The sequence below is a fragment of the Pyrgilauda ruficollis genome, unplaced genomic scaffold, assembly GCF_017590135.1.
Source record: "Pyrgilauda ruficollis isolate IOZ18807 unplaced genomic scaffold, ASM1759013v1 scaffold1, whole genome shotgun sequence".
Lineage (NCBI taxonomy): Eukaryota > Metazoa > Chordata > Aves > Passeriformes > Passeridae > Pyrgilauda > Pyrgilauda ruficollis.
In genome coordinates, this window is record NW_024508100.1 from 4255510 (window position 1) to 4278642 (window position 23133).

Below are 23133 nucleotides of genomic sequence, written 5' to 3' on the forward strand. Positions count from 1 at the left end.
ATGTACTTGTGATGACTGCAGCCTTTCCCACATTTTAACGTGTGGCATCATGGATTCTCCCATAACGGATGATATCCACATTAACCAGTTACCACTACAAATTGATTCTGCTCCGGATTATTTATCTGAGATCCGCCCACCCAGTATGTCTTCAGCAAGTTCAGGATCTGGTTCCAGCTCACCTATCACAATTCAGCAACATCCCAGACTCATCCTCACAGATAATGGTTCTGCGCCAACTTTGTAAGTTCCTTTTTCTGTTTTAAATTTTTTACTGAATTGAGCTTAAGCAGGAAAATGACATTGGCAGGCTATCATTATGTAATGCTCGTTTTGCCTCAGAAAATTATTTAATAATGGTACTGTGTTCAGCTGGCCACAACTCCAGCTGTATGTTGTGCAAACATACATATATTAAAAAAGATGCTGTCAGATTTGTGAAAATTTCTGAAGATACTGTATTACCAGTATTGCTAGAAGTTTTTGTAGTGTGTGCTTTCCTGCTTTGCAATTACAGAGACATCAGATATTGATCTACTTTAGAGCATTGTCTTGAAATGTCAGATTTTCCTAAACTGAGTAAGGGAACTGGCAATCCTTTCTTTGAAGGATCGTCATTTCATGACATGAATTGCTTTAGTTCCAAAAAAAGCTTTTATTATATGGCTTTTTGGATTGTTGAACCTGTGTTAATATGGCTTGCATCAAAACTTTTTGTCCCTATCAGAAGTATCTGCCACCCAATTTCTCACACTCCAATCCAAGTCTGTATGAGATTTGAGACATTAGTCTAATGGTGGACTTGCACACCTTCGTGATTCCAAAGAGTTCAAGCTGCTTGATGGGCTGGCTTTTGTACTCGGTATGGATACAGCTAACCAGGACTCTCCTCTGTTATGTGCTATTCTAAAGAAATACTTAAAAAACACAACTTGAGTTACTTGCGTGGTGGGAACAATTATATCATGAAATACCTGCTGTAGGTACAGTCAGGGGAATTGGCCACAGTGTTCCGTGCTCATACACTGATGAATGAGGACAGTGCAGACGTGTGGGATGTTTCTGGTGACTGTCAGTCACTGAGTTCCATTTCCTCTAAGCATTTATCTACTACCACCAATGATTTAATATTTCATTACAGAGCTGTAGTTTCTGAACCCATTTGGGGAGCACTTGAAAACGTGTTCTTAAATGTGTACTTTGCCATTTCTATAAACTCTCACTAATTTTGGTGCTGAAATGTCAAGAATTGTTCAGTTTGTCTTTTCAGAAGCTAGTTCAGTTGAATCCAAATATTATTTACTGTAAGAAGCCTATTTTTAGGGAAATACCTCTGCTCCTTGGAGAAGTGCCATTTTAGGTCTCGTACTATCTGTGTTTTGTTTCTTCATTGCACATTTGAAACATGTCTAATGGTGTCATCATGTAATTGAATTTTGGCTCAGTATTTCATGGAATGCAACAAGATAAAAGTGTGCAGTTTAAGAGCTCTTTTAAGAGCTCTGGATTATTGTAGCAACGTGAACTAATGGATCTTTGCAACACTTCCCTGGAGTGAGTAATTAAATGTGCACGTGCGTTTACTATCTACCTGTAAGGCAAAAAATTCCAGTATTTTAGAGTAGATTCTGAAAAGCATGCAAATGTGGGGTTGTCTAAAAACTAATAGCTATTGAGAAATTTAAGAGCTACTGTGATGTGTTCAGTGTTCCCTTTTTTACTGGTGTGACATTTAACGTGTGGAAAAACTCAAATTTTATGTTGTGGGTTTTTCCACTTAGCAATTTCTATGAAGGAAGACATTGGCTTAAGACTTTTTTCATCAATATCCTGGAATTATTAATTCCATAGATTCTTGGTCAGAAAGCAGTGTTTGAAAAATATTTTACCCAAAACCAGTAGAGAATATTATTTTCAATCGAGTCTTTCATTCAGGAATCTGACTGCTACATTGAGTAGGATTATGTTTCAGGTTGTTGGATTTTACTTGCTTGAAAAAGTAAATTCTGTTGAAAAACTTGGAAGACCATCCATTGACTCCTAATTGGAACATTTATACAAGGGATGCTCTCAACTTTATTTCATCTTGGTATTCTAGCTGCTTTCACTATAATTGAGCACTGGCATTTATCTAAGCCTCTTTTCCCCTCAGTGGTAGTGATGATGATGATGTTGCACCATTATCAGCAAAATTTGCTGATATCTACCCACTGAATAATTATGACGATGCAGAGGTTGTAGCCAACATGAACGGAATCCACAGCGAGCTAAACGGCAGCGGCGAAAACATGGCATTGAAAGATGAGGTACAGCATTTGCAGTGTCCTGGTTTGTTCTGGTTTTTGGGTGGGCTCACTGGAGAAATGCTCGTCCTTATTCATGTCCCCATGTTAATGAGTTCATGTTGTCCAGTCTCCTCAGGTGAGCAGTACTAGCAGCAGTTCCTCAGAAGCAGATGATGAAGAAGCAGATGGGGAGAGCAGTGGTGAACCACCAGGGACTCAAAAGGAGGAAATGTCTCTAGGAAAAAGGGCATTAAGGAAAGATGAAACAAAAATGGATAGTCCACCACCTTCTTACCCCAGTCAGCAGGTACAGTCATCTAAAAGCATCTTATAGTAGATTAATTTATGAAATGTGGCTGTTGAATGGGAAGACATTTAAGTTGTCAGTAGGTAAGTATAACACCTAAAATAACTAATTGTTACATTGTCATGACAAAGAATCTTTTAGTCAAAACCTGAAATATGTTAGTTATATTAAAAGTTGCTCCAGGAAAAGGGAAAAAGCTTATCCTATTTGTATGAATGAGAAACATAAACTAACAAGCATTTCTGTTTGGAAGATCAACCTGGTCTTTGCTAAATATTAGTGTTATGTTATTTGAAGTTAATTAGGGTGGGGGGTGGATGTTATGAGTACTTAGTTAACACATAATTCTTTCATATTCTATTTGAGGATTACCTTTCCCTGTGTAAACCCTGTGTATTTAAATGCATGACTTAATAGCATGGATCTTGGGATGTTTGGTTTGTTTGTTTTTAATGGTTTGAGATTATGAAGCTCTTGATCTTACTGTAAGATCATCAGACCACCTAGAGGGCCATGCCTGGATAATCTGCTCTGCAAGTTAACAACTGAGCACCAAAGCAAAGGATCCAATGGATTTGTCTCTGTAACCACGAGGATTTCAATCTGAGTTACCCTGCAGCTACAATACAGGCTCACTGCTTTGAGAGAGACCGTCTCTTTTATTTCTTCTCACTGCATGATAGCTCTCAAAGGTGCATCAGTATAGACTCTTAGACAATAATCATCTTCCAGCAGATGTTATCCTCTGATTAGGATGTTTTAAGGCCTTCCACTGGAAGTATTAAGAGTATAAACTAATTTTCTTTCAGCAAGTGCATCGAATGTTTATTCTATGTATTGCTGACCTATGCCATAAAAATGACATAGGGTGAGACCTCTGTCAGACTAGTTTGAAACTGGTGAAGAGATTCAGTATTTGTTCTGGAAAATCAAATCAGATTATATAAGTCTGCTTGCCTTAGGGAAGCAAACTAAAATACAAGATAAAAAGATGGATTTAGCCTTTTTCTTTTCTTTGAGGAATAAGAGTATTTTCAGAATGATTCTGAGGAACTCTTAATGACTTTCTTTGTTTAGTCGGATCTTCTAATCAGAGCTAAGTAGTGTAGTGTTGTATTTAAGTGTTCAATTTTACTAGTAGATGCCATGTGAATTTGATATTTTTTGGCTTTACTTGTTGGTTTCACTAATTTACTCAGTACCTCTATTTCTCTTGGATTCCTTTTCAGTACCCAATTTGTCAGAATTGGATTTTGAGTCTCTTTCATTTTGTTTGAAGTATTTTTTCCATTTTCATTTTTTAATAGATTAGTGTTGATTTCTGGATAGTACTAATTTTTTATTATAAAGGTGGGGTTTTTTTTTGTTTTCTTTATACATGAAATTAATTCAGTTGTTGTATTTGGTTTATGAAATCTGTTATTTGTTTAAATGTACCTTGTGTTAAAGGCTGTAATGCCTTTAAGTGATAATGATGGGTTACTTGTTTCTGAGAGGAAGAGATATTTCAGAAGAGCATCACCTGTCTGTTCTTCTCTAGAAAGCTAATTTTAATGTTACATTTTTAGAAAAATGTGACCTAGGAAAAGGAGAAAAGGAGAAATTGGAAGTATCCTTGGTATTGCTTCTGGTAAAATTTTCTACCAGTGAAATGTCAGGTTACAGTGGCTGGAAGAAGTAATGAGCTGAAAGGGAAATGGAGCTGCTCTTTCCTGGGCTGCTTTTCTTCTGAAATCTTGAGCTCTTCTGAGACAACAGAGGCTGATGATACCTTGAGATCAGTACGAGTTTCTGAAGTGTGGATTTTTCATGGTTGGTGCAATTGTGAAATTTTTACAAGAAATGTCAGCCTCACACATTGACAGAGTAGTTGAGTTTGGAAGGGACTTGTGCAGATAATCCAGACCAGCCTTCTTGGTCAAAGCAAGATCATCTAGAGAGAGCTGGTCAGCACAGTGTCCAGTTGGGTTTGAGTATCACCATGAGTGGAAGCTCTAGAGTGCTGTAGGTGTTATATTCCAGTGTTCAGCCACTCTCACAAATGTGTGGTTTGAGTGGAATTTCCTGTATTTCAGTCTGTGTCCATTTCCTCTGATCCTTTCATGGGGTGCCACTGAGAGGAGCCTGGTGCTGTCCTCTCTGTTCTTCCCTTCCCCACCCAGTCAGGGAACACCCACTGGTAAGATCCCACTGAGTCTCCCCTGTTGAGGCTGAGCAGTCCTAGTGCTCTCATTCACCCCTTGACAGATGCTCTCATCTTTGTGGTCCTTCACGGGTCTCACAGCAGTGTGTCCTTGTCTCTCATACTGGGGAGCCTAGAACTGAGCCTGGCACTGGGTCACCAGTGCTGAGCAGAGTGCAGAGATTGCCTCCCCTGACATGCTGTTTGTGCTCTGAGTGCAGCTGAGGACTGCTTCCAGTTTTATCAGCTAATCAACTCTTGAGAGATTGCCTCCGCTGACATGCTGTTTGTGCTCTGCTGAGTGCAGCTGAGGACTGCTTCCAGTTTTATCAGCTAATCAACTCTTACCACTACTTCCTACACCTATTTTTTTCCATATTTTTGGAAAATTGTGAAAACTATTAATCCAGTTAGTTTTTTCCTTTTTATACTGGGGTGTTTGCCTAGTAATGATCAAATGCTGTCAAGGTTTGTATCAGTGTTTTGCTTGTTGTCACTCATAGTGGACATTAAATCTCTGTATGGTATGAAATCTCTCAGTTTTTAGTGTATTCTTTTAAGTAAGGTAAAGATTCTTCACTAGTGCTTTTGCTTCTCTATGAGGCTTTTTTATTGGTACTAGAAAAAAATTCTGTGGATACTCTGAAAATATTAATTGATGTATGCAAAGTGAAATAATACTACTGATTACTAAGTTTTTTTTGTCTGTTGAGTAGATTGAATTTTTAATGGGTTTTGTTGGGGTTTGTTACAGGCTGACCAAGGTCCAAATGCTTGTGAATGTCACGTTTGCAAACAAGAAGCCTCAGGACTAACGGTCTCTGCACTTGCCACTGGACGCCTGCCTGCTGGGCACCAGTTCATGAATCCTGAAAAACCTGCACATCCTGCACTTCATCTTTATCCTCACATCCATGGACATATACCATTGCATACGATTCCTCATCTGCCTCGTCCACTTATCCATCCCACCTTGTACACTGCTTCTCCCTTCACACACAACAAGGTAAGCCTGAGCGAGGAGATGGATGCATCCCCATCCCAGGAAAAATTCTGTACAGCTGTATAAACCAGCATGACTGAATATCAGTGAAACAATGAAAAGTTGCTCCAAATTGTGGTTTGGTTATAATGTTTCTTTTGCAAGTAAAGCTGAGGGGCAGGGAGTGAGATTCAGAACTGCTGGAAGGTTCGTACAGAATGGCTGAGGGTATTTTTTTCGTCAGGAAGACTGATAATGTCTTCTCTGTGATTAGAAAGCATGTGGAGTCAAATGAGTCTTGCATGGTGGAAGCAGTGATGGGTCTTCAGTCAGTGTAAGAGAACTAATTAAGTCTTCGTTTTATATGTATCAGAAAAAAATAGTATTCCATTTTAGCAATATTCTGAGTTTTTTGTGAATTCTTTTTTTTTGGTTGGGATTTGTTGGGTTTTTTTCAGCAAACAGACATGGTAGTCTTACTTCATGTTTATAAGGGGTTTTTTGTCCTTCAAGAGAACTTGTGTTTCTGCAGGTTCTGCAAAATTCTTGTGACCTTAAACTCATAAGTAATAAACAAGAGAAAGGTGTGGAACAAGAATTGGGACCAAGTGACAGCTTTTCATAAATATGAGTCGAACCCAAGCGTTCCTGTTAATGGGGGTGTTGTTTCACATATGTTTAAAGAAGCTGAACTGTGGGTGCTGCTGAGAGGGGCAAAAAAAGCCTTTGTCATTAGGTACATCTTTGTCATCTCCTGGTCTGATCCACTGGCCAAGGTTGCAAGGAGAGTGGAGTAATCCACCAAGATGACTCTTACTTGCTCTTTTAGTCCTTCTAACATCCACTTTGGGTTTTCCTGTCTTGGGTGTCCCTTCCTTGCCTCTGTTCCACAGCTGCAGTGTGCCAGCAACAGCCCATTGCTGTTCTTTTGAACCATGTTAAGTATTTCTTTGCAGCCATGTATTTGAATTTGCTTCAATGCAGGTTATTCCAGCCCCTCCCATGTTCACCATTAGGCAGACAATGAAAATCCTTCTAAAAAAGGGAGACTAAGTATTTAAGTAGTTTGTTTGGCCATAAGTTTCATGTCTGAAATGTCATTAGACTCAACTGATATTTTTAATATCTATATCTACTCCTGCATAGCTTTTAATTTGCATCAAATCTAGTATAAAAAGAGAAAAAAACCTGCTTTTCCTTGGCGTTTTTATAGGTGGCAGTATTTCAATATCATGTTTATGTTGCATGTGGTCTCTGGGAGAAAGGTCATTTTAGAATGTGCATAAACAATTTCAGCTAGAAGAAATGGGGTGAGCCCAAACAACTTGTCTATAAAATGAGAAAAAATGCGTGCTTCCTTTTTTTCCCCCTGATTGGTTCTTAAAAGCAAAGGGTGTATTCCTTGCTTGTTAATTTGAAGTTAGGGACCACTTAATACTTGAAAATTAAAAGAAAGTAAGAAAATAATTAGCTTTTGTTTTATGTGTTTTATTTCTTTTTCTCTTGCCCTTATTTTCAATGCTGAAGTGTTTGTAATCCCTTTTTCACAATTGTCTTCTGTGGTAATGATTGTCATGTCAGAGAATATTAGTTTGTTTAGGCAGCTTGTGCTTTGAAAGGTAGTGATTCCTAGCAAGTTCTAAATTCATACAAATACTGGTTTTAATTATATATTGACACAACTATTTTTTGGGATTCAGGTACTTTGTGTTCATCAGTTAGTTGATTCTAGAAGCACTGCTTTGTGAGTGTAAAATATATACATGTACATACCATCTGTGTAATATATTACATGCATTATAATTATCAACAAATCAGGCTTTTTATCTTTCTGGGAACCAGTGTCTATTATGCTTTTGATAATGCTTTTCCCAATTAAAACACTATGATTTGAATATTGCTGTTGGAGTGACTGTGCAAGCAAACAGAATATTAATGGAGAAAATACTCTTTGTTTTTGTTGTAGGCATTACCACCAGCTCCAGTTCAGAATCACACAAACAAGCATCAAGTATTCAATGCATCTCTCCAAGATCATATTTATCCAAGCTGTTTTGGGAGCACTCCAGATTGGAATAGCTCTAAATTTATAAGTCTTTGGGGTTCAGAGGTGATGAATGACAAGAACTGGAATCCTGCTACATTTTTGCCTGACACAATTCCTGGTGAGGGTTTGTTACTTCTTCACACTGACTAGTTAAAAGCCTTATGTTTTATGTTTCTTTTCAGGAATGGTGGGTTTTATCACCATGGTTTTATAAGATGTGATTCTGGCAGATTTGCTGCCACTTCTACTCCAGTTGGGCTGAAAATTGGAAAATAAATTCTTACATACTGGGGAGAAGATGCTAAAGGCAAACAAATAATGTGCTGGTTTTCACCGATGGTCACTGCAGAGTTATGTTTGTCTTCAGAAGTTTAGTATTGTTAAGGGAAACTTAAATAACTTCTAGACTTCTCCACAAAAGCCTGCCTTATTTCTGCAGTGTAGTAAGAGCACTGGTAACGAGGCACTGTGTCCTACTTCTTGTAATGCACACAGATAACCACATTGTCATTCAGAAAGAGGCATAAATCAAGAAAAAGATTAATTTAAGCCAAGAAGCATTTAGAAATCCTAATGGTTAAAGTGAAAGAGAGTAAAGGGAAAACTGGAGGGAGAGAAATCTTTCCTTTCACATCCTAGCAAATACTAAAAAGCCTTTTTTATTTTATTTGTTTTGTATAAAAAAGGAGGCTTGGGGGTTTTGGGTGTTGGCTTTCTTTTTCAGACTCATCTACTGGTAAGTTGTTCAAGCTACTACAGTGATACTTAAAAAGAAAGTCATTAAAAACATCCAGAAAACTTCCCCAGTAGGACAGCTCATCCATTTACAAATGTAGTTGTGTGTAGCTGTTCCAACAGATGGTTGGTGGCAGGTCTATCACAAAGGTGTTTCTGGAATTTCAAATAAATTAATAAATGGTTTATCATTTTGTACTGATAAAAGGATATTTTGTTCCATCTTTTAATTTTATCGTGACCTACCTGGATTTCAGATAGTGGATATTATATATTTAGCGTGTTAAAATGTTGACCAATTAAAAATTTTCAGTTATAAATGGGTGAAGATATCTGTAGCACATTTGCTACTTTTTAACACATTTAGTAACATTCTTAGAATCCTGTCTTTAGGGTTTGTGGTTGTGCTCTGTTACTTTCCAGCACATTTTGTTACAGCTACATTATCTGGGAGGATGGAGAGGGAAAGGAGGATTCCCTTCTCTAATCCTACTGAGCCAACATTAACAATATATCCTATGTCTGCTGCATCTGAATTATTGAATGTGTAAGTCTAAATCCTGTAAAGACACTTCAGTAATTATGTGATGCTTAATTACTCCATGTGTTTCAATTGAAGGGAGTGATATATTAGCACCAGCACTCTCAGAAATAAGACCCGAAGCACTTCCTACTACTTCCAGCAATGAAACAACAGCAGTTACTGACAGCAAAGAGAAAAAAAATGCTGCTAAGAAGAAATGTCTGTACAATTTCCAGGATGCCTTTATGGAAGCTAATAAAGTTGTCATGGCAACCTCTTCTGCCACTTCTTCTGTCTCCTGCACAGCAACCACAGTGCAGTCAAGCAGCAACCAGTTCAAAGTATCATCCAAGAGACCTTCATCGATAGGTAAGGATTTGTAACTCACACACAGCTTCAGTAACTGGCTCAAGTACATGCAGCTAACTGTAAGGATTTATGTAAGTGTTTACCTTAGTAATATCATGCATCTTGATGATTTTTGTGAATTGCTGTTATTATTGAGTTAGTCTCTGTACTTGTGCATTAAAGAGCTTTGTGAAAGACCTTGATGTTATGGTTTGAAATTGGTAATAGAAATTGGTTGAAATACTGCTGATTTTTATAGAAGCTGAGAATATACAGTACTTTATATGATTTTATGGATAGTTTATGCAGACTTACTAATTATTTTTAACTGTAGGTGGTTTCTTTTTTTCCACCAATTTAGGTGAAGTGTTCCACAATATTAATAAAGAGGACCATAGACATTCTGCACCAGTTGCACCACGAAATAGTCCTACCAGTTTAGCATCCCTTCCTTCACTGTCTCCTGCTGCACTGTCTCCAGCCTCCACACCACATCTTCCAAACCTTGCTGCTCCTTCTTTTCCCAAAACTGCTGCAACAGCCCCCGGATTTGTGGATCCTCATTCAGGTCTTTGTCCTACCACAGTTGCACCTCCTACTTCAACCACAGACAGCTCTGTAAGTGCCCCACCAAGTGTCTGCAGGTAAGTTTGTTGTTATTCTTGCCATTCTTTTTTATTTATTAGAAAGGAAATGGAAAGACAGATACCTCCTCTCCTTTGCCACTGATTGTAATATGAAAGCTGTGTTTGTGTTCAGCAAATGAAACCAAGTGCAGATACTTAGTATGTAACTTGGTGTGAGACTTCACAAATATGATTTCCATTGCGAAGTCCAGTTATTGAATTTAGAGGCTTGAAAAAAATGTTTGCTCACTTACAGAAATATTGCCTGGTATATACAAGTCAAACTGTCCTTTCTTACTCTAATTGCTGGTTAATGATTGCTGCTGCTGAGACACAAAGCTCTTGTATAACATACCTGTTTTCTGTCATTTTGGCATTACATGGAAGCAGGAATGGAAAGCTGTGAAAACTTACTCTTAATTTAGTCATAATTTAGTTCCAAATATAAAGAGGTCATACAGGTCTTGAAACCTGCCATGTAGTCATACATTTTCCTAACTACATTTTCCTACACTCCATAGATATCAGTCCTACTGTTTATACAGTGGTTTTAGCATGGAAGGATGTTGTGGTTTCTGAAAGTTTTCAAACGTCTTGGAGGTGGGAAGGACTTTGGTGGAGCTGTTTTCTGGTGGTGTTATGTACTGTGACAGGCTGACAATGGTGGCAGCTCTTTGATGTGTCTGAAGGGTGGAGGGATAACAGAAAAGCAGTTGAGTCATTGCTCTAAACTCTCTGACCTGGAGGGCTGTGATCATGGATGCTATGAATGTAGTCTCCTGGCTGCTGTAAGTTTTTGGAAAATGGTGTGAGATTCAAGTAGAATTTGGTAAATGCTTCTAAAAATGTCCTTGTGTCTGTTATCAGCTGGTTTTATTTACTCAAGATAAGTAACTGTTCTTTCATACTTGAGAAACTATCACAATTTTAGTTTTATTGACGGTGTCTCAAGATAAGTAACTGTTCTTTCATACTTGAGAAACTATCACAATTTTGTAAAGAATTTTCCTTACGTAGTGCAGGGAGATAATTGAATATGGACACAGTAGAAATCCAACTTCTTATCATCGTTTCCAGGTGCTAACATGATATTTTTAGTTTAGGAAAAAAAAAAATGAACTGAGAGGGACTCAGAAGCAATGAGTGACTGCATTCTGGGGAGGGGAAGTGAGGTTATAAGGATTTATACATATTCTGAAGATAAGGCAGACTATGGACTGTTTTCATCTTTCTAGCATAGGAACAAACAAATATTAATGATAGAGAAGAGAGGGGATTTTTTTTAGTACTACTTTGTTTTGAACCAAAATCACCTCTGTTTGAGAAGACCTGGGCACTAGAAATGTTGTGTGCACAGTTACACAGAGCTCTGGGGGAATCAACTGCCATGTACCTGTTTATTGAAGAGATGTGCTAGTATTTCCCCTTCAAAATCAAGTTGCAGACAGGGTAATGGAAACGTTTAGCTTTTAGCTGACCTTGGATTTTTTATTCAAGTGAAGAGCTTTGAAGAGCTTGAAAATATATCTAAAACCAGGAGATTTGCAACTGCATTTGAAACCTTGATGTTACAGGTGGTAAGAGGGGCAACAGTTTCAAAACTATTCCATTAAAAAAAGCTAGAGTCACTACTTCTAAAATACTTCACCTGTTTAAAGCCAGGAAGAGCTGTTCCAAAACTCACTCTCTAGGCTACTTGCTCAGGGCATCACTACCTTTGTTTTTTTGTAGATCACTTTCCTGTGTATCATTTTATCCTACTGCTTGGTTTTGAATGTCTCCATTTGCAAGTTAGTGGATGAAGGCTTTGGGATGGCTGTTATCCTAGTTTGAGAACCATTGTTCCTGTTAGAGGCAGGAACATGTATATATATTTTTTTAAAAAACATTATTATTAATATTAGTATATAACATTATGTACCGTATTTATTATCGTTAGGGTTTTATAAGCCTTTTTTTAATTTCACACAGTGATCCTGATTGTGAGGGCCATCGCTGTGAGAACAGTAACACGTACGATCATCAGCAGTATGATGGAGAGGAGAGCCAGGATGAAGATAGCTGTTCAGAGCATAGCTCCAGTACCTCAACTTCCACAAATCAGAAGGAAGGAAAATACTGTGACTGCTGTTACTGTGAGTTCTTCGGCCATGGAGGAGTAAGTTTTTGTATTTTAAATTGCTTTTGTTTGCTTTTTTGTCAGTTGCTCAGCGTAAGGTTGCATGTGATTTATCAGACTGCATCTTAGGGGATGGCATTGGAACTCACTCTAGAAGTTGTAAAAGGAGTTAAAAAGTAATTTTCCTCTTTGAAATGAAGGATTGAAATAAACCTTTCCAGTTCAAAGCATTTAAGAGCAATAAAAATGACTAAAAGATTTAGGCAGCAACTGACTTGGATACTAGATGCCATGTTTGCAAACAGGGGCATATTTAAATAACTTTACAAAATTCATTTGCTCCTCTGTAGTACTGTAGTTATAATGAATGTGATTGTGTAAAAGTACCCTTTATATAGGATATTAGTTCAAATCTTTACGGCAATTTGTGAGCTAGCGTGCTAGCTGTAAAAATAGCAATCCTCAAAGTACTCAATACGTTTTTTTTAAAAGGAGGAAAAAAAAAAGAGAAAAAACTCTATGTTCGTAGCTAAAATATAGCACATGGATTTTTTCTTAATTTGTAAATCTATGTATGGCCTGTTTCAATAATCAGTTTACTGGTACAATTTAAGTCACTGGTATTTTTCCTATTTCAAGTACAAGCTCAGTTTATTTGCTATGTATTTGATCAGGTCAGTTTCATCTTAGTTCTTCAAGTGACTTAAAAGCCCCTGCCCTGCTGGCTGAAAGGGGCCAGGGAGGGCATCCCATTTCTCCTTGCACGTTCCCACCATGTCCATGCTTGATTTGTGTTTGATAGTTACCTGACTGCACAATAAGTTATTAATTTTGCTGAGTGGCAGAATGTGATAGGCTTTTTAACTTAATAGGCTTTGTTTCCTGGTGTAGTGAGTTGAACTGGTGTAGCTGCAAACAGATGGGCACCAGGTCTGGTACAGGAGCAGAGAGGGTAAGGCATCAGGAGGGGAGGGGCAGGAACAGTGGTTGGAAATACAGATATGGAACACGATGCAAGGATTCCACTTGCAGCAGTGTTAAGTTATTGATGGGACTCCGGAGCTGGTAGGCTTCAGTGCAGGATAACCAGCCCTTCACAGGTACAGCTCAGAGCCTGTGTAACCCAACCTCTGAAACAGATTTCATGGGAAATAACAGCAAACATCTGCTCCTTTGAAATTTTCAAATACGGCATACCAATCACAAGAGAATATGGAAATAAAAGTCACAGTGTTTTTTCTTACTTTTAAAGGTTATTTCTTTGTCTTCTTACTCATGCCATCCTCCTCAAGATCAGCTATTCTTTCAGTTGGAAAATGTAGTTCAGAAGCCAGCACCAAGTCTGGCAGGTTGCTGCCTGTTAAATACACTTTAGGTTCACATACAGACAAGGAGTTTGATAGTCAGGTTTGGACCTCCCGTGTTACTTGAAGGGAGAATCTTTTGATATTTCAAAATCTCCAAAGCATTAAGTCAGTGAAATTTTTCCATTTAAGTCACTAAATTTTTGTTGTGTGTCCTTCAGCCTCCAGCTGCACCAACCAGTAGAAATTACGCAGAGATGCGAGAAAAGCTTCGTTTACGTTTAACAAAGAGGAAAGAGGAGCAGCCGAAGAAACCAGATCAGATCTCTGAAAGGGAAAGTGTTGTTGACCATCGAAAGGTGGAAGACTTGCTACAATTTATAAACAGCTCTGAAACCAAACCTGTAAGCAGTTCTCGTGCAGCCAAGCGAGCCAGGCATAAGCAAAGAAAGGTAAGACGTGAAAGTATGTTTATCCTAGACCTCACACTTTTGAATCTGTGCACACCCCTCAAGTATGCCACTGTATACTGATTTATCCTAATGCTGTAATTGTGCTTTGTGGTACATTGCCAGTGTTTATTTTTACACAACTGGCTTACATGTTTGGGGGCTACCTGAGTTATGTACTAGACTGGGAGGATTCCTGAAAATGCCATTGTCGTGTGTTTTGGTGCAAGTCAGCTTTATGTTGGAATTGCCCACACTTCAGAAGGTTATTTCTGAGTATCAGAAATGTTACAAATTTTATTGTTTTGTAGCATTGACATTTAAAAGTGAAGTTATAAAGTCAGTGTTTCTGTACTGGGTAATGGTTTTGATAAAGTATCTCTGTAGGAAGCCAGGAATTTTGTATTTTTAGAATAATTGCACTGAGCACCTTGCTGTCCTGATTGACTGAGGTTAAGTGCTGTGCCATGTGATGACACAAAGGGTTATCCCAAGCTGGAGTGGCAGGCTGCAGAGAGGGGGCAGGGAAGAAGAAATTACAGGTTGCTTTCAAATGAAAATTGGCAAAAAAGGTTTCTTAAAAACTCCAATGTGTAATAGTGAAATGAGTCTTGGGAAACAGTATTTGCTGAGGATAATATAGAGGAAATATGAAAAAGGAATAACAGAGGAAACACCCTTTTTTTTTTTAAAGTTGAAACAGACAGGAAACCTTTTCTTAGAGCAATTCAAGTATCAGCCATAAGTATAAAGTTCAAGGCACAATGTAATTGGTTGCTAAATGTTTTTGATTTCTGGTAAGTGTGTTATGTGATCACACTGTAAATATTTTCTGGTTTGTGGATTACCTTCTGGCACTACTTCTGCATTCTTTAAATGCTTCCATGGGTTTGGAAGACCTAATGTCCACAAGTTAAATTCTTTATGTTCATATTGAAGCGCTGTTCAGCATCTTGAGGGTTTAGTGGATTTTTATAAATAAAATTAACTTGGTGAAATTTGCAGTGCAAAATTCACTTGACTCTTACAGTGCAGTTTGAGCGTAAGAAGTGGAAAATTCCCATAGGGTCATTCTCATGAGTAATTCCCATTTTTTGAATGACTTCTGTAACTGTGAAAAAGTAATGCCATACAGGCGACTCTAAATGTGCAAGAAAATAATTGTCATAGTTGTTCTCATTGTATGAGTTTGTTTCATTTTGCTCATGATGCAAGATCAGTGCTGCCCAACAGAGTTTCAGGCATTGGCAGCAATGGCTGGCAGAATCCCTTGTGTCTTTGTTTTGATTAATGAACTAATGGCTGACAATGGAAAACTGCCATTCTTAGGATTTTTGACAACTTCTAATGTAACTATTATTTGTTTAGTGTTTTGGTACAGAATGTTTTTAATTATTTTTCTTCCTAACATTCCTGATCTCTGAAAGAGGGCAACTCTGCTACCATAGCAAGAGAACAGGTAAATGATACCTGATGCAAGCTTGAGTTACCTTAGAAACACATGCAGTCTTTGAGAAGGAAGCTGAATGTTTTGTGACTATAGAAAACTTTGACCTGAACTTAGGCTTAGCAGTAGGGAAGGAAAGATCAACAGCTGGTATTAACAATGGTCAAACGAGTTACAGAAACAGAAAATGTGAATAGGGAAAGGATTGTAATATATTCAAAAGGCAGCCTTTGCCTTATTTGCTTGCTCTGCAGAGTTACAGATTAAGTATTTTCATATGTTCACATCCTAGGATTTATAATGTTCATAAAGAAAAGTAGTAATAATCCCTAAAACTCTTTAATTTCCAAAATATTTGTCACTTTCAATAAACCTGTTGTTACTTTGCAGCTTGAAGAAAAAGCTCGACTTGAAGCTGAAGCCAGGGAGAGGGAACATCACCAGCTGCTTGAGGAGCAGAGGCGGCGTGAGGAAGAGGAAGAAGAGAGACTGAAACAGGAATTACAGCGGCTCCAAGAGCTTCAGCAGTTGCGGGCTGTAAAGAAAAAGAAGAAAGAGAGAACAAGTAAGGACTGTCCGAAGGCAGAGCTGCTCACTAGGAACTGCCAGGCAGTGAAGGAACCTGTCCCAAACACCCCTGAAGACATTCAGAATGGTACCCTTGAGCAATCAGAAAAGATAGAAACCTCAGCTGGTTCAGTGTCACGACATGTGAATCACACAGAACAGAGGCCAGTTCTAGAGACGGGCTGTGAACTGTCCAGTCCTGTCAGCACTAGAGACTCAAAGCTGCTTTATCAGAAAGAGGGCACTGTAAAGCAGCATGAGCCCCTCTCTTTTCTGCTTGATATTATGCATCAACATAAAGAAGGAAACAGCAAACAGAAACTAAAACAGATGAACAAACAGTGTGTTGAACAAGTGAAAAAGCCTGTTGAATCCCCCAAAGCAGCTGAGATTCAGACTAAAACCAGAAACCAAATAGAATCCAAAGCAAAAGCAGCAGAGCTCCCAACACTTGCAGAACCTAAAAAGGATGAGAAGAAATTAAACAATAGCAACAAAAAACAGTTAAACCATGTAAAGGAAGAGAAAGCACCCATAACAAGTGAATGCCCATCACCAAGTGAACAGCAGCAAAACAATAAGCTAATACTTGCAGATTCTCCTCAACCAAAAGGCAAGAACAAGAAAAACAAGAAGAAAAAAGGAGACAAAGTCAACAATTCCATTGGTAAGTGTGTAAGAATGTTGAAGAACGTGGCTTATGTTCTGTTCTTAGCATTTAATTCCAGAAGTCTGACATATTTACCTTCAGGCATTCCTGCCAATGCCAGTCAGAGAAACTGAAAGACTGGTGTCAGGAAAAGTCAAGTCATCGGAATTTCAACAATTAAGAGATGGATAGCATTTTAGTAAAGACGTGTAGGATGCTTTCAAAAACAAATGAATAAGCACATGCTCTAGGTTTTCTAGGGGGCTTTGTCAGTTAGGCTTTTCAGGAGACTGGCTTTCTTGCTTAAAATAAATATATTGTTTAATTCAATAGTGTGTTGAAATCCATTTTGAATTTCTTTAAAAGCAAGATTGTTTCTCATACAGCACTAAGAGTATAGTATGAGGTTGGTCTTAGTCTTTAGGCAAGGGAAATAAGGGGTTTCTTCAGCCAAAAATGGTCATTCATGCATAAGTATGCATTTTTTTTCTGTGGAAATAATTACTTTCTTATATTAGTTACATCGTCAGGTAAATAAATGACTACAGAAACTCATTTACTGGGGTTTTTTTGCCAGAGTGAAAAGTTGTAGTGGGATGTGAATTAGTTGATAGAGTTGAGTGTATTCTTCATATTTACTCAACAGAATTCTTTTTATTTCTCAGAAATAATAAAACTGTAGAAGATTGAGTTAAGTCAAACAAGTTGCGCTTGAATAATTTTATTTACAACTTATTTTTTTGTTTGCCTGAACACATCCAACAGCTAACAGCAGAGCTGAGAAGCACACACAGTTCTGGCCCATTGGCTTTGTCAGCACCATAGTCAAACTGCTGTTCTCAGGCACCTCTTTATTCCTGCACATTCTGGGTCCCTACTGAGACTACCAGTTGGGATGGCAGCTTTGTGGTGTGGACATGTGTCTGCTTGGAGCACCCAGTCATTCCCTTGGGATCACCTGGTAGCTGAGTGGTAATGTTGCATGAATTTAGTGTACACCAGTTCTTGCTGCTGTTCTGACTGTAAGCACAGCAAGACAGGAGACCTTCATGCCTTGGCAGTCTCTGCCAGTGTTTCAGAATATTTAACATTTGTTAAGCTTTGTTACAAAAATGTACAACTAATTCCTGGTTGCAGGAACTGCTAGAGGTTTTTTTTTTATTTTTTTAGTGATTTCATGTTTGACAGGGATCAGCCCACTATCTTTGTTTTTAATCTGATGCCTAATGTTTTCATTCTGTGTCAGTCGAGCAGCAATACAGTGTGGAACCATTTTCTCTGACACCTGCGTTCTTGTGCATACTCTTTTGTGGTGTGTTGGGGTTTTGGTTCTTTTAACAAGAATGCACTCCAGTGATTGGAGCAAGACAGAGCTCCAGAACTGGCATCAGAAAGAGAAGACTGGAGACATTTGAAAGAGAAAATATGGAAGAGGGTGTTTACTGTAGGAGAATGCAGGTACCTTCCTGCATCTTATCCTCCTCCCTGCCCCCACCATTTTTTTTTCTCCTGCTTAAGTCAAGTGTACTTAATTTCCAAAAGTTAATGATTAAATGTGAAAAAATACAGGGAGGTGTTTCTGAATTTGTCAAGAAAAAATTGTATTCTCTATAGACTTGGGACTGGATTTTTACTTTAAGTAGTTCTGACTTGAAAGCTACAAGAAAGATACTGTAATACGTGATATTTCATGTAGTTACAAATTTTTTAAGATATAGGGTTGATGTACCAAATCAGCAAAGACACAAAAATTAAACTGAGAAAAAAAACAGTAGAACTAGGGTAATTGTGAGAACATGAAAAGAGGGAAACAAAGCTAGGGGGTTTTAACTGAGTTTTCAAATGAAAAGTTAAAGCAGTAAATTTTACTGCTTTTGGTGAGATCTCTGTTTCTTAAAGAAATTTCTTCTGGCAGAGTATTTTTGCTCCTTGTTATAAAAAGGCTGAAGAAAGCTAGGAGTGTTAGGGAAGCCCTGTGTTTGTAGGGCTTTCTGCTTCCTCAGAAGTAAGCTGAATAGCAAACACATGAAACTGTTAAAAACTACCATGAGTTGTCTAATGTGATAATCTCAAGGATTCTGTAGTCAGGTGTGTACTTGGTGGGTTTGGTTACTTTCTTTGTCTCACCTGGTTTTTGAAATTTATTGTAAAGCTGCTTCAGAAATGAGACTGGAGTGTTTATGCAGTGGGAAACTAACTTCGAGGAAAATGTTCAAATTGATTTCTACAAAAATGTGTGGTTTCCAATGCATTTCTTTTTAAAGTCCAAAAGAGAGCCATATGCTGAGACAGGACAATATACCAACAGGCTTTATGGTGACTTTTTTGCTCTAGTTGAGTCCATACAATTCAAGTCATATATTATTGTGTTAAATATTTGGGTTTGGTTATTTTTAAAACAAGTCTAATGGTTGCTAGCATGGGTTAAACTCTTGCAGACACAGCCTGATCCTCATGTCCCAGAGGGAGTACAGCAACCCAGAAGTTTCCAAGTATTTTTCTTTATAAATACTGTTTTAAAAAATATTTCTAGGGCAACACTTTTAGTAGTAAGACCAAAAATTTCAGGCATTAAACAGCTATGTGATTAAGCAAGCCCTCTGTATGATTTGGTTACTCTTACGTGCATTCCAGGTTTATGGTACCTTTTGCAGCCCATTCAATCAGTACATTTACTGTTTAGTCATCTTTTTTACCAGTGTAACTCCTTCAAGTCTGGGCAGAGATACTAGTATAGGGGTTTTAATTATAAGTGTGTATTAATTCAGTGTAAACATGAATAATAAATAGTCCTTGAGGTTGAGTCAGTTCTCCAAAGACATCTTTAATGCAGCTTCTTCCTCTCTCCTCCCCCCTTCCCAATGGAATCTTAACACAGTGCCATCACTTTTTCTTTGTAGATGATGTATTTCTACCCAAAGACATTGATTTAGACAGTGTGGAAATGGATGAAACAGAACGAGAAGTGGAGTATTTTAAAAGGTAAAGTGCTGTAATCCCTGTGCATAATGCTGTTGTTGCTTCTTTCCTTGTGTCATGGTTGTAAAGCTAGGAAAAACAACACCACACCAGCCCCCAAGCTATTAACTAACTCCTGGCAGAAAAACCTGTGTTGTAACACATCAAACCCTGTTACAGCTGACATTCTGAACACTGTAACAATCACCAGAGCTGTGATCTGTGGGCGCAGCTCGTGGCCGAATAGCACAAATTCAGAAGCAAGAGCCAGAATTATCTATGTGACCCCCAGGTTCTCATGAAGCCCTTCAGAATATTCTCAGTTACCATTATTTACAAATACTGATTAGTGTTTTTATTTTAAAAAAAAGGTGATTAGGTTTAAGTTTCCAAACAGATACTTCAGAAAGGTTTGACTGGTTTTTTTTCTTCCTTGTTTACAGAAACTGTTCGTTGGGAATTTTGTACTGTACATTAAGCAGAGATGTATAACTGTGGGCTAGTGTCTTCCACCAGACTTTAAGGAGAGATGCTTATCCTAGAATCATAGAATGGTTTGCACTGGAAGGAGCATTAAAGACCATCTTGTCCCAACCCCCTTGGCATGGGCAGGGACACCTTCCACTAGAACAAGTTCCTCAAAGCCTCATTCATTGACCTAGTACAGTAAAGGAATAATATAAAACTGTGCTTTTGAAAGTTTTTTCTTCTGTACTTTTTGGTTAATTTTGGGATTTGTGCATCATATTGAGAGTTGAACTCAGTGATCCTAGCCCTTCCAACTCAGAATATTCTATGATATTAGTTACTTCTAAATTCCTCAAATATGAGAAGACAGCTCATATTTAAACAGTGTAGCGCATGTTCTTCCATAATAGTGAAATCTGTTTGAATTTGTTCTCCAGTGGTGTCTGCTTGTGCTGGTTCCCCATGAATACATCTAGTGAGCCTTTCATTATGGTAGCCAAATCTGTAATGTCACAAATAACTTGGTTTCCTGCAACTGAATAATTTAGTATTGAATAATTTAGTAACAGTAGTATTTCCCAAACCAACACAGGCCATTTGTTACCTGAAAGGACTTTCAGTATAGATTTCTTTCCTAAATTCATATAGTTTTCTTAACCTACATGCCTGGGATGTAGTGTGTGTCTGGGTCTTGGACAGAACTGAGTACAACTGCTGCTTGTTATTGCTACAGAATGCATATATCTGATTATTTATGGAGTTACAATGTGCAAGACAATGAAATTGTCACAGGTACATGGTCTCTAGTCCTGAAAATTATTTTTCTGAGTGATGCCAATTCAAGGATTTTTTGAAAATCAAAATGCAGGTTTTACAGATGAGATGTGACATGTGTTTGATACTGCTAGTGTTAATACAGTATAAGCCTCTGCTATGGAATATTCTTACCTTCCTTCAAGTTTGCAGTATCTGCAGTAAATAGAGAAGTTCTGTTCATCCATTATTTACTCTCAATAGAATGAATGAAACAGTGTCTTACATTTGTAGAGGTGCAGTTGAATTTTGGGAAAAAATTTGTCAAATGTTTTCCAAATGAAGAGTTAGCACTTTAAAGCATGCTGTTTGTAGCCCATTCACTAATTGGTGGACTCTGCTCCTTTACTGTCACCTGTTAGGAAGTGTGTGTAGCTGTCTAGTTTTTTTATGGATACCTGTTTAGAAAAGGTGTCTGAAAAGGCCTGATAGGGGCTGTTTTGGGGGACAAAAACAGCTACTTAATGCCATTAAGGCACATTTAATACCTGGGTTCTCTACATTTGGTAATGCCCAGCATCGTACTTGGAAGGCTAGTAGCGTGGCTTGTTCTAGTAACCCTACATGGCAATGAGCTGCACAGGCTGACTGAATTCATATTTTTCACTTGTAGTTCATTCATCATCATCTCTTCATGTTTTGTAGTGGTATAGTAGATGAATACTTTAGTTACACCCTGACATCATGATTAATATTGCACACTGCTTCTAACCAGCACAGAAAGAAAAAAATAAGTCTGATTGTAGTCTTCCACTGTACCTGTTTTATTGTGCTCCTTCTGACTGCCCCCCTTTTTTAGCTTTCAATTGTTACAGGAGCAGTGTAACCTTCCAGAGCGGGGTTTGCACTGCTTTGGTGCAGTCAATGCAGTCTTTAGCCTCACCAAGCTGCACCTTGCATCAATAAAGTTCTTCAGACCAGATTAACAGTCCCTGACAGGCCTGCATGTGGCAACTTTTTCCAGAGTTATTCCATAAACTGTGGTCAGTGAAAGCAAATAAGAGGATTTTTATTCTAGGACTGTTTTTTCCAGGTGTGTGGGCTACTTTTCTGCTGTATTATAGAGACCTCCTTTCCCTAGGTCTTTGTCTTCAGTGTAGATTTGCTGTATTGAGAAGCAGCGGTGTCTCATGCCATTGGTGATGTTGCTTTACACATCTGCCACTCATTCTTAGCCTCTCAAAACTTTTGATCAATACAGCAATGCCATTTCTGTTTCTAGTTGACATTTAACTTGCTTCTGTGCTGCTGAATGTGCAGCATTCTTTACTGCCTCCTTCACTTAATTCTGATAATGCAGTGGTGTTAAAAGTAACTGGTTTATCATGTATTTGAGTGATGGACAAGTGATTTTTTTAATGTACGGCTTTTTAAGAGGTTTTGGCATTCTGAATGAGAGCTTCTTCCCAAGAGTGATAACACACATGGATTGATTTTAAGTATACTGGTTTCACTTTATCACTTTTTTTCTTTTCAGATTCTGCTTGGATTCTGCCAGACAGACAAGGCAGAGACTTTCCATCAACTGGTCCAATTTTAGCTTAAAAAAAACCACCTTTGCTGCACATTGAAATGACAAAATACAGGGAGGGAACCCTGCAGGAATCAATGAACGACAACTCCACTTACCTGTCCTGCTGTGCTGAGAGCTTACCTGGTCTTGAGCCAGTGCTGCCTTGCCTTGTCCCCAGTGCTGTGTGGATCTGCACTGAACCCTTTGGCCTGATAATTCTTGCGGACTGAAAAATTGCCACTTTCTACCTGAATTTGTTAGCTTGTGTGCTTGTAGTCTGTGAGTGAGACTTACTTGATTGTAGCTGTATGCCGTTGGAGTTGGAACAATAGCTCTTTTCCATCTCCTTCTGAATGCCTTGGCCTCAAAGACTTTAAATTGCTTAGGCTTGGGTGGAGGCCAAAATACTAGGTTGCATCATCTGCAGTGGCTCCTGTCACTTCTGCATCTAGCTATGTTTTGTCATTCTGACTCCTGACAAAGGAATGGACCTAGTCAGTTGTGCTTTCATCTGCTCCAGAATTCTCCTGACATGACTTCATGAAAAAGAGGCTCTTATGGGACAAGTATTCCCTCAGTTCTTTCACAATCTACTGTTTAAGAGTGTACAAGTTACGCTATTTGTGTTTTGATTTTTTTCTTCCTGACTTGTAGCCAGCTTGTGTAAGAATACTTGCAGAATGAGAAAATTTAAACAAGAACAGTACTCACACTATCAAATCTGTTATAGAGTGTATAATTGTATTAACACTGAAGCCTAACTGGCTACTTTTTTAACATATTGTTAAGTAATATTAAAATCATGTCTTTC

At 38.2% G+C, this 23133-nt stretch overlaps 1 protein-coding gene across 2 annotated transcripts in view; it reads left to right on the plus strand.

The window, feature by feature from the left end:
- FAM193A (family with sequence similarity 193 member A) overlaps nucleotides 1-23133 on the plus strand; it is a 45617-nt gene extending 22484 nt beyond the window's left edge. For both annotated transcript variants that reach the window (XM_041458137.1, XM_041458128.1), the window contains 12 exons: nucleotides 1-243; nucleotides 2153-2306; nucleotides 2413-2592; nucleotides 5529-5780; nucleotides 7723-7921; nucleotides 9158-9430; nucleotides 9771-10053; nucleotides 12007-12193; nucleotides 13680-13910; nucleotides 15745-16588; nucleotides 19471-19552; nucleotides 22287-23133. In XM_041458137.1, coding sequence (XP_041314071.1) covers nucleotides 1-243; nucleotides 2153-2306; nucleotides 2413-2592; nucleotides 5529-5780; nucleotides 7723-7921; nucleotides 9158-9430; nucleotides 9771-10053; nucleotides 12007-12193; nucleotides 13680-13910; nucleotides 15745-16588; nucleotides 19471-19552; nucleotides 22287-22380 — 3022 coding nt within the window. In that variant the 3' untranslated portion in view covers nucleotides 22381-23133. The remainder of the gene's footprint in view (nucleotides 244-2152; nucleotides 2307-2412; nucleotides 2593-5528; nucleotides 5781-7722; nucleotides 7922-9157; nucleotides 9431-9770; nucleotides 10054-12006; nucleotides 12194-13679; nucleotides 13911-15744; nucleotides 16589-19470; nucleotides 19553-22286) is intronic.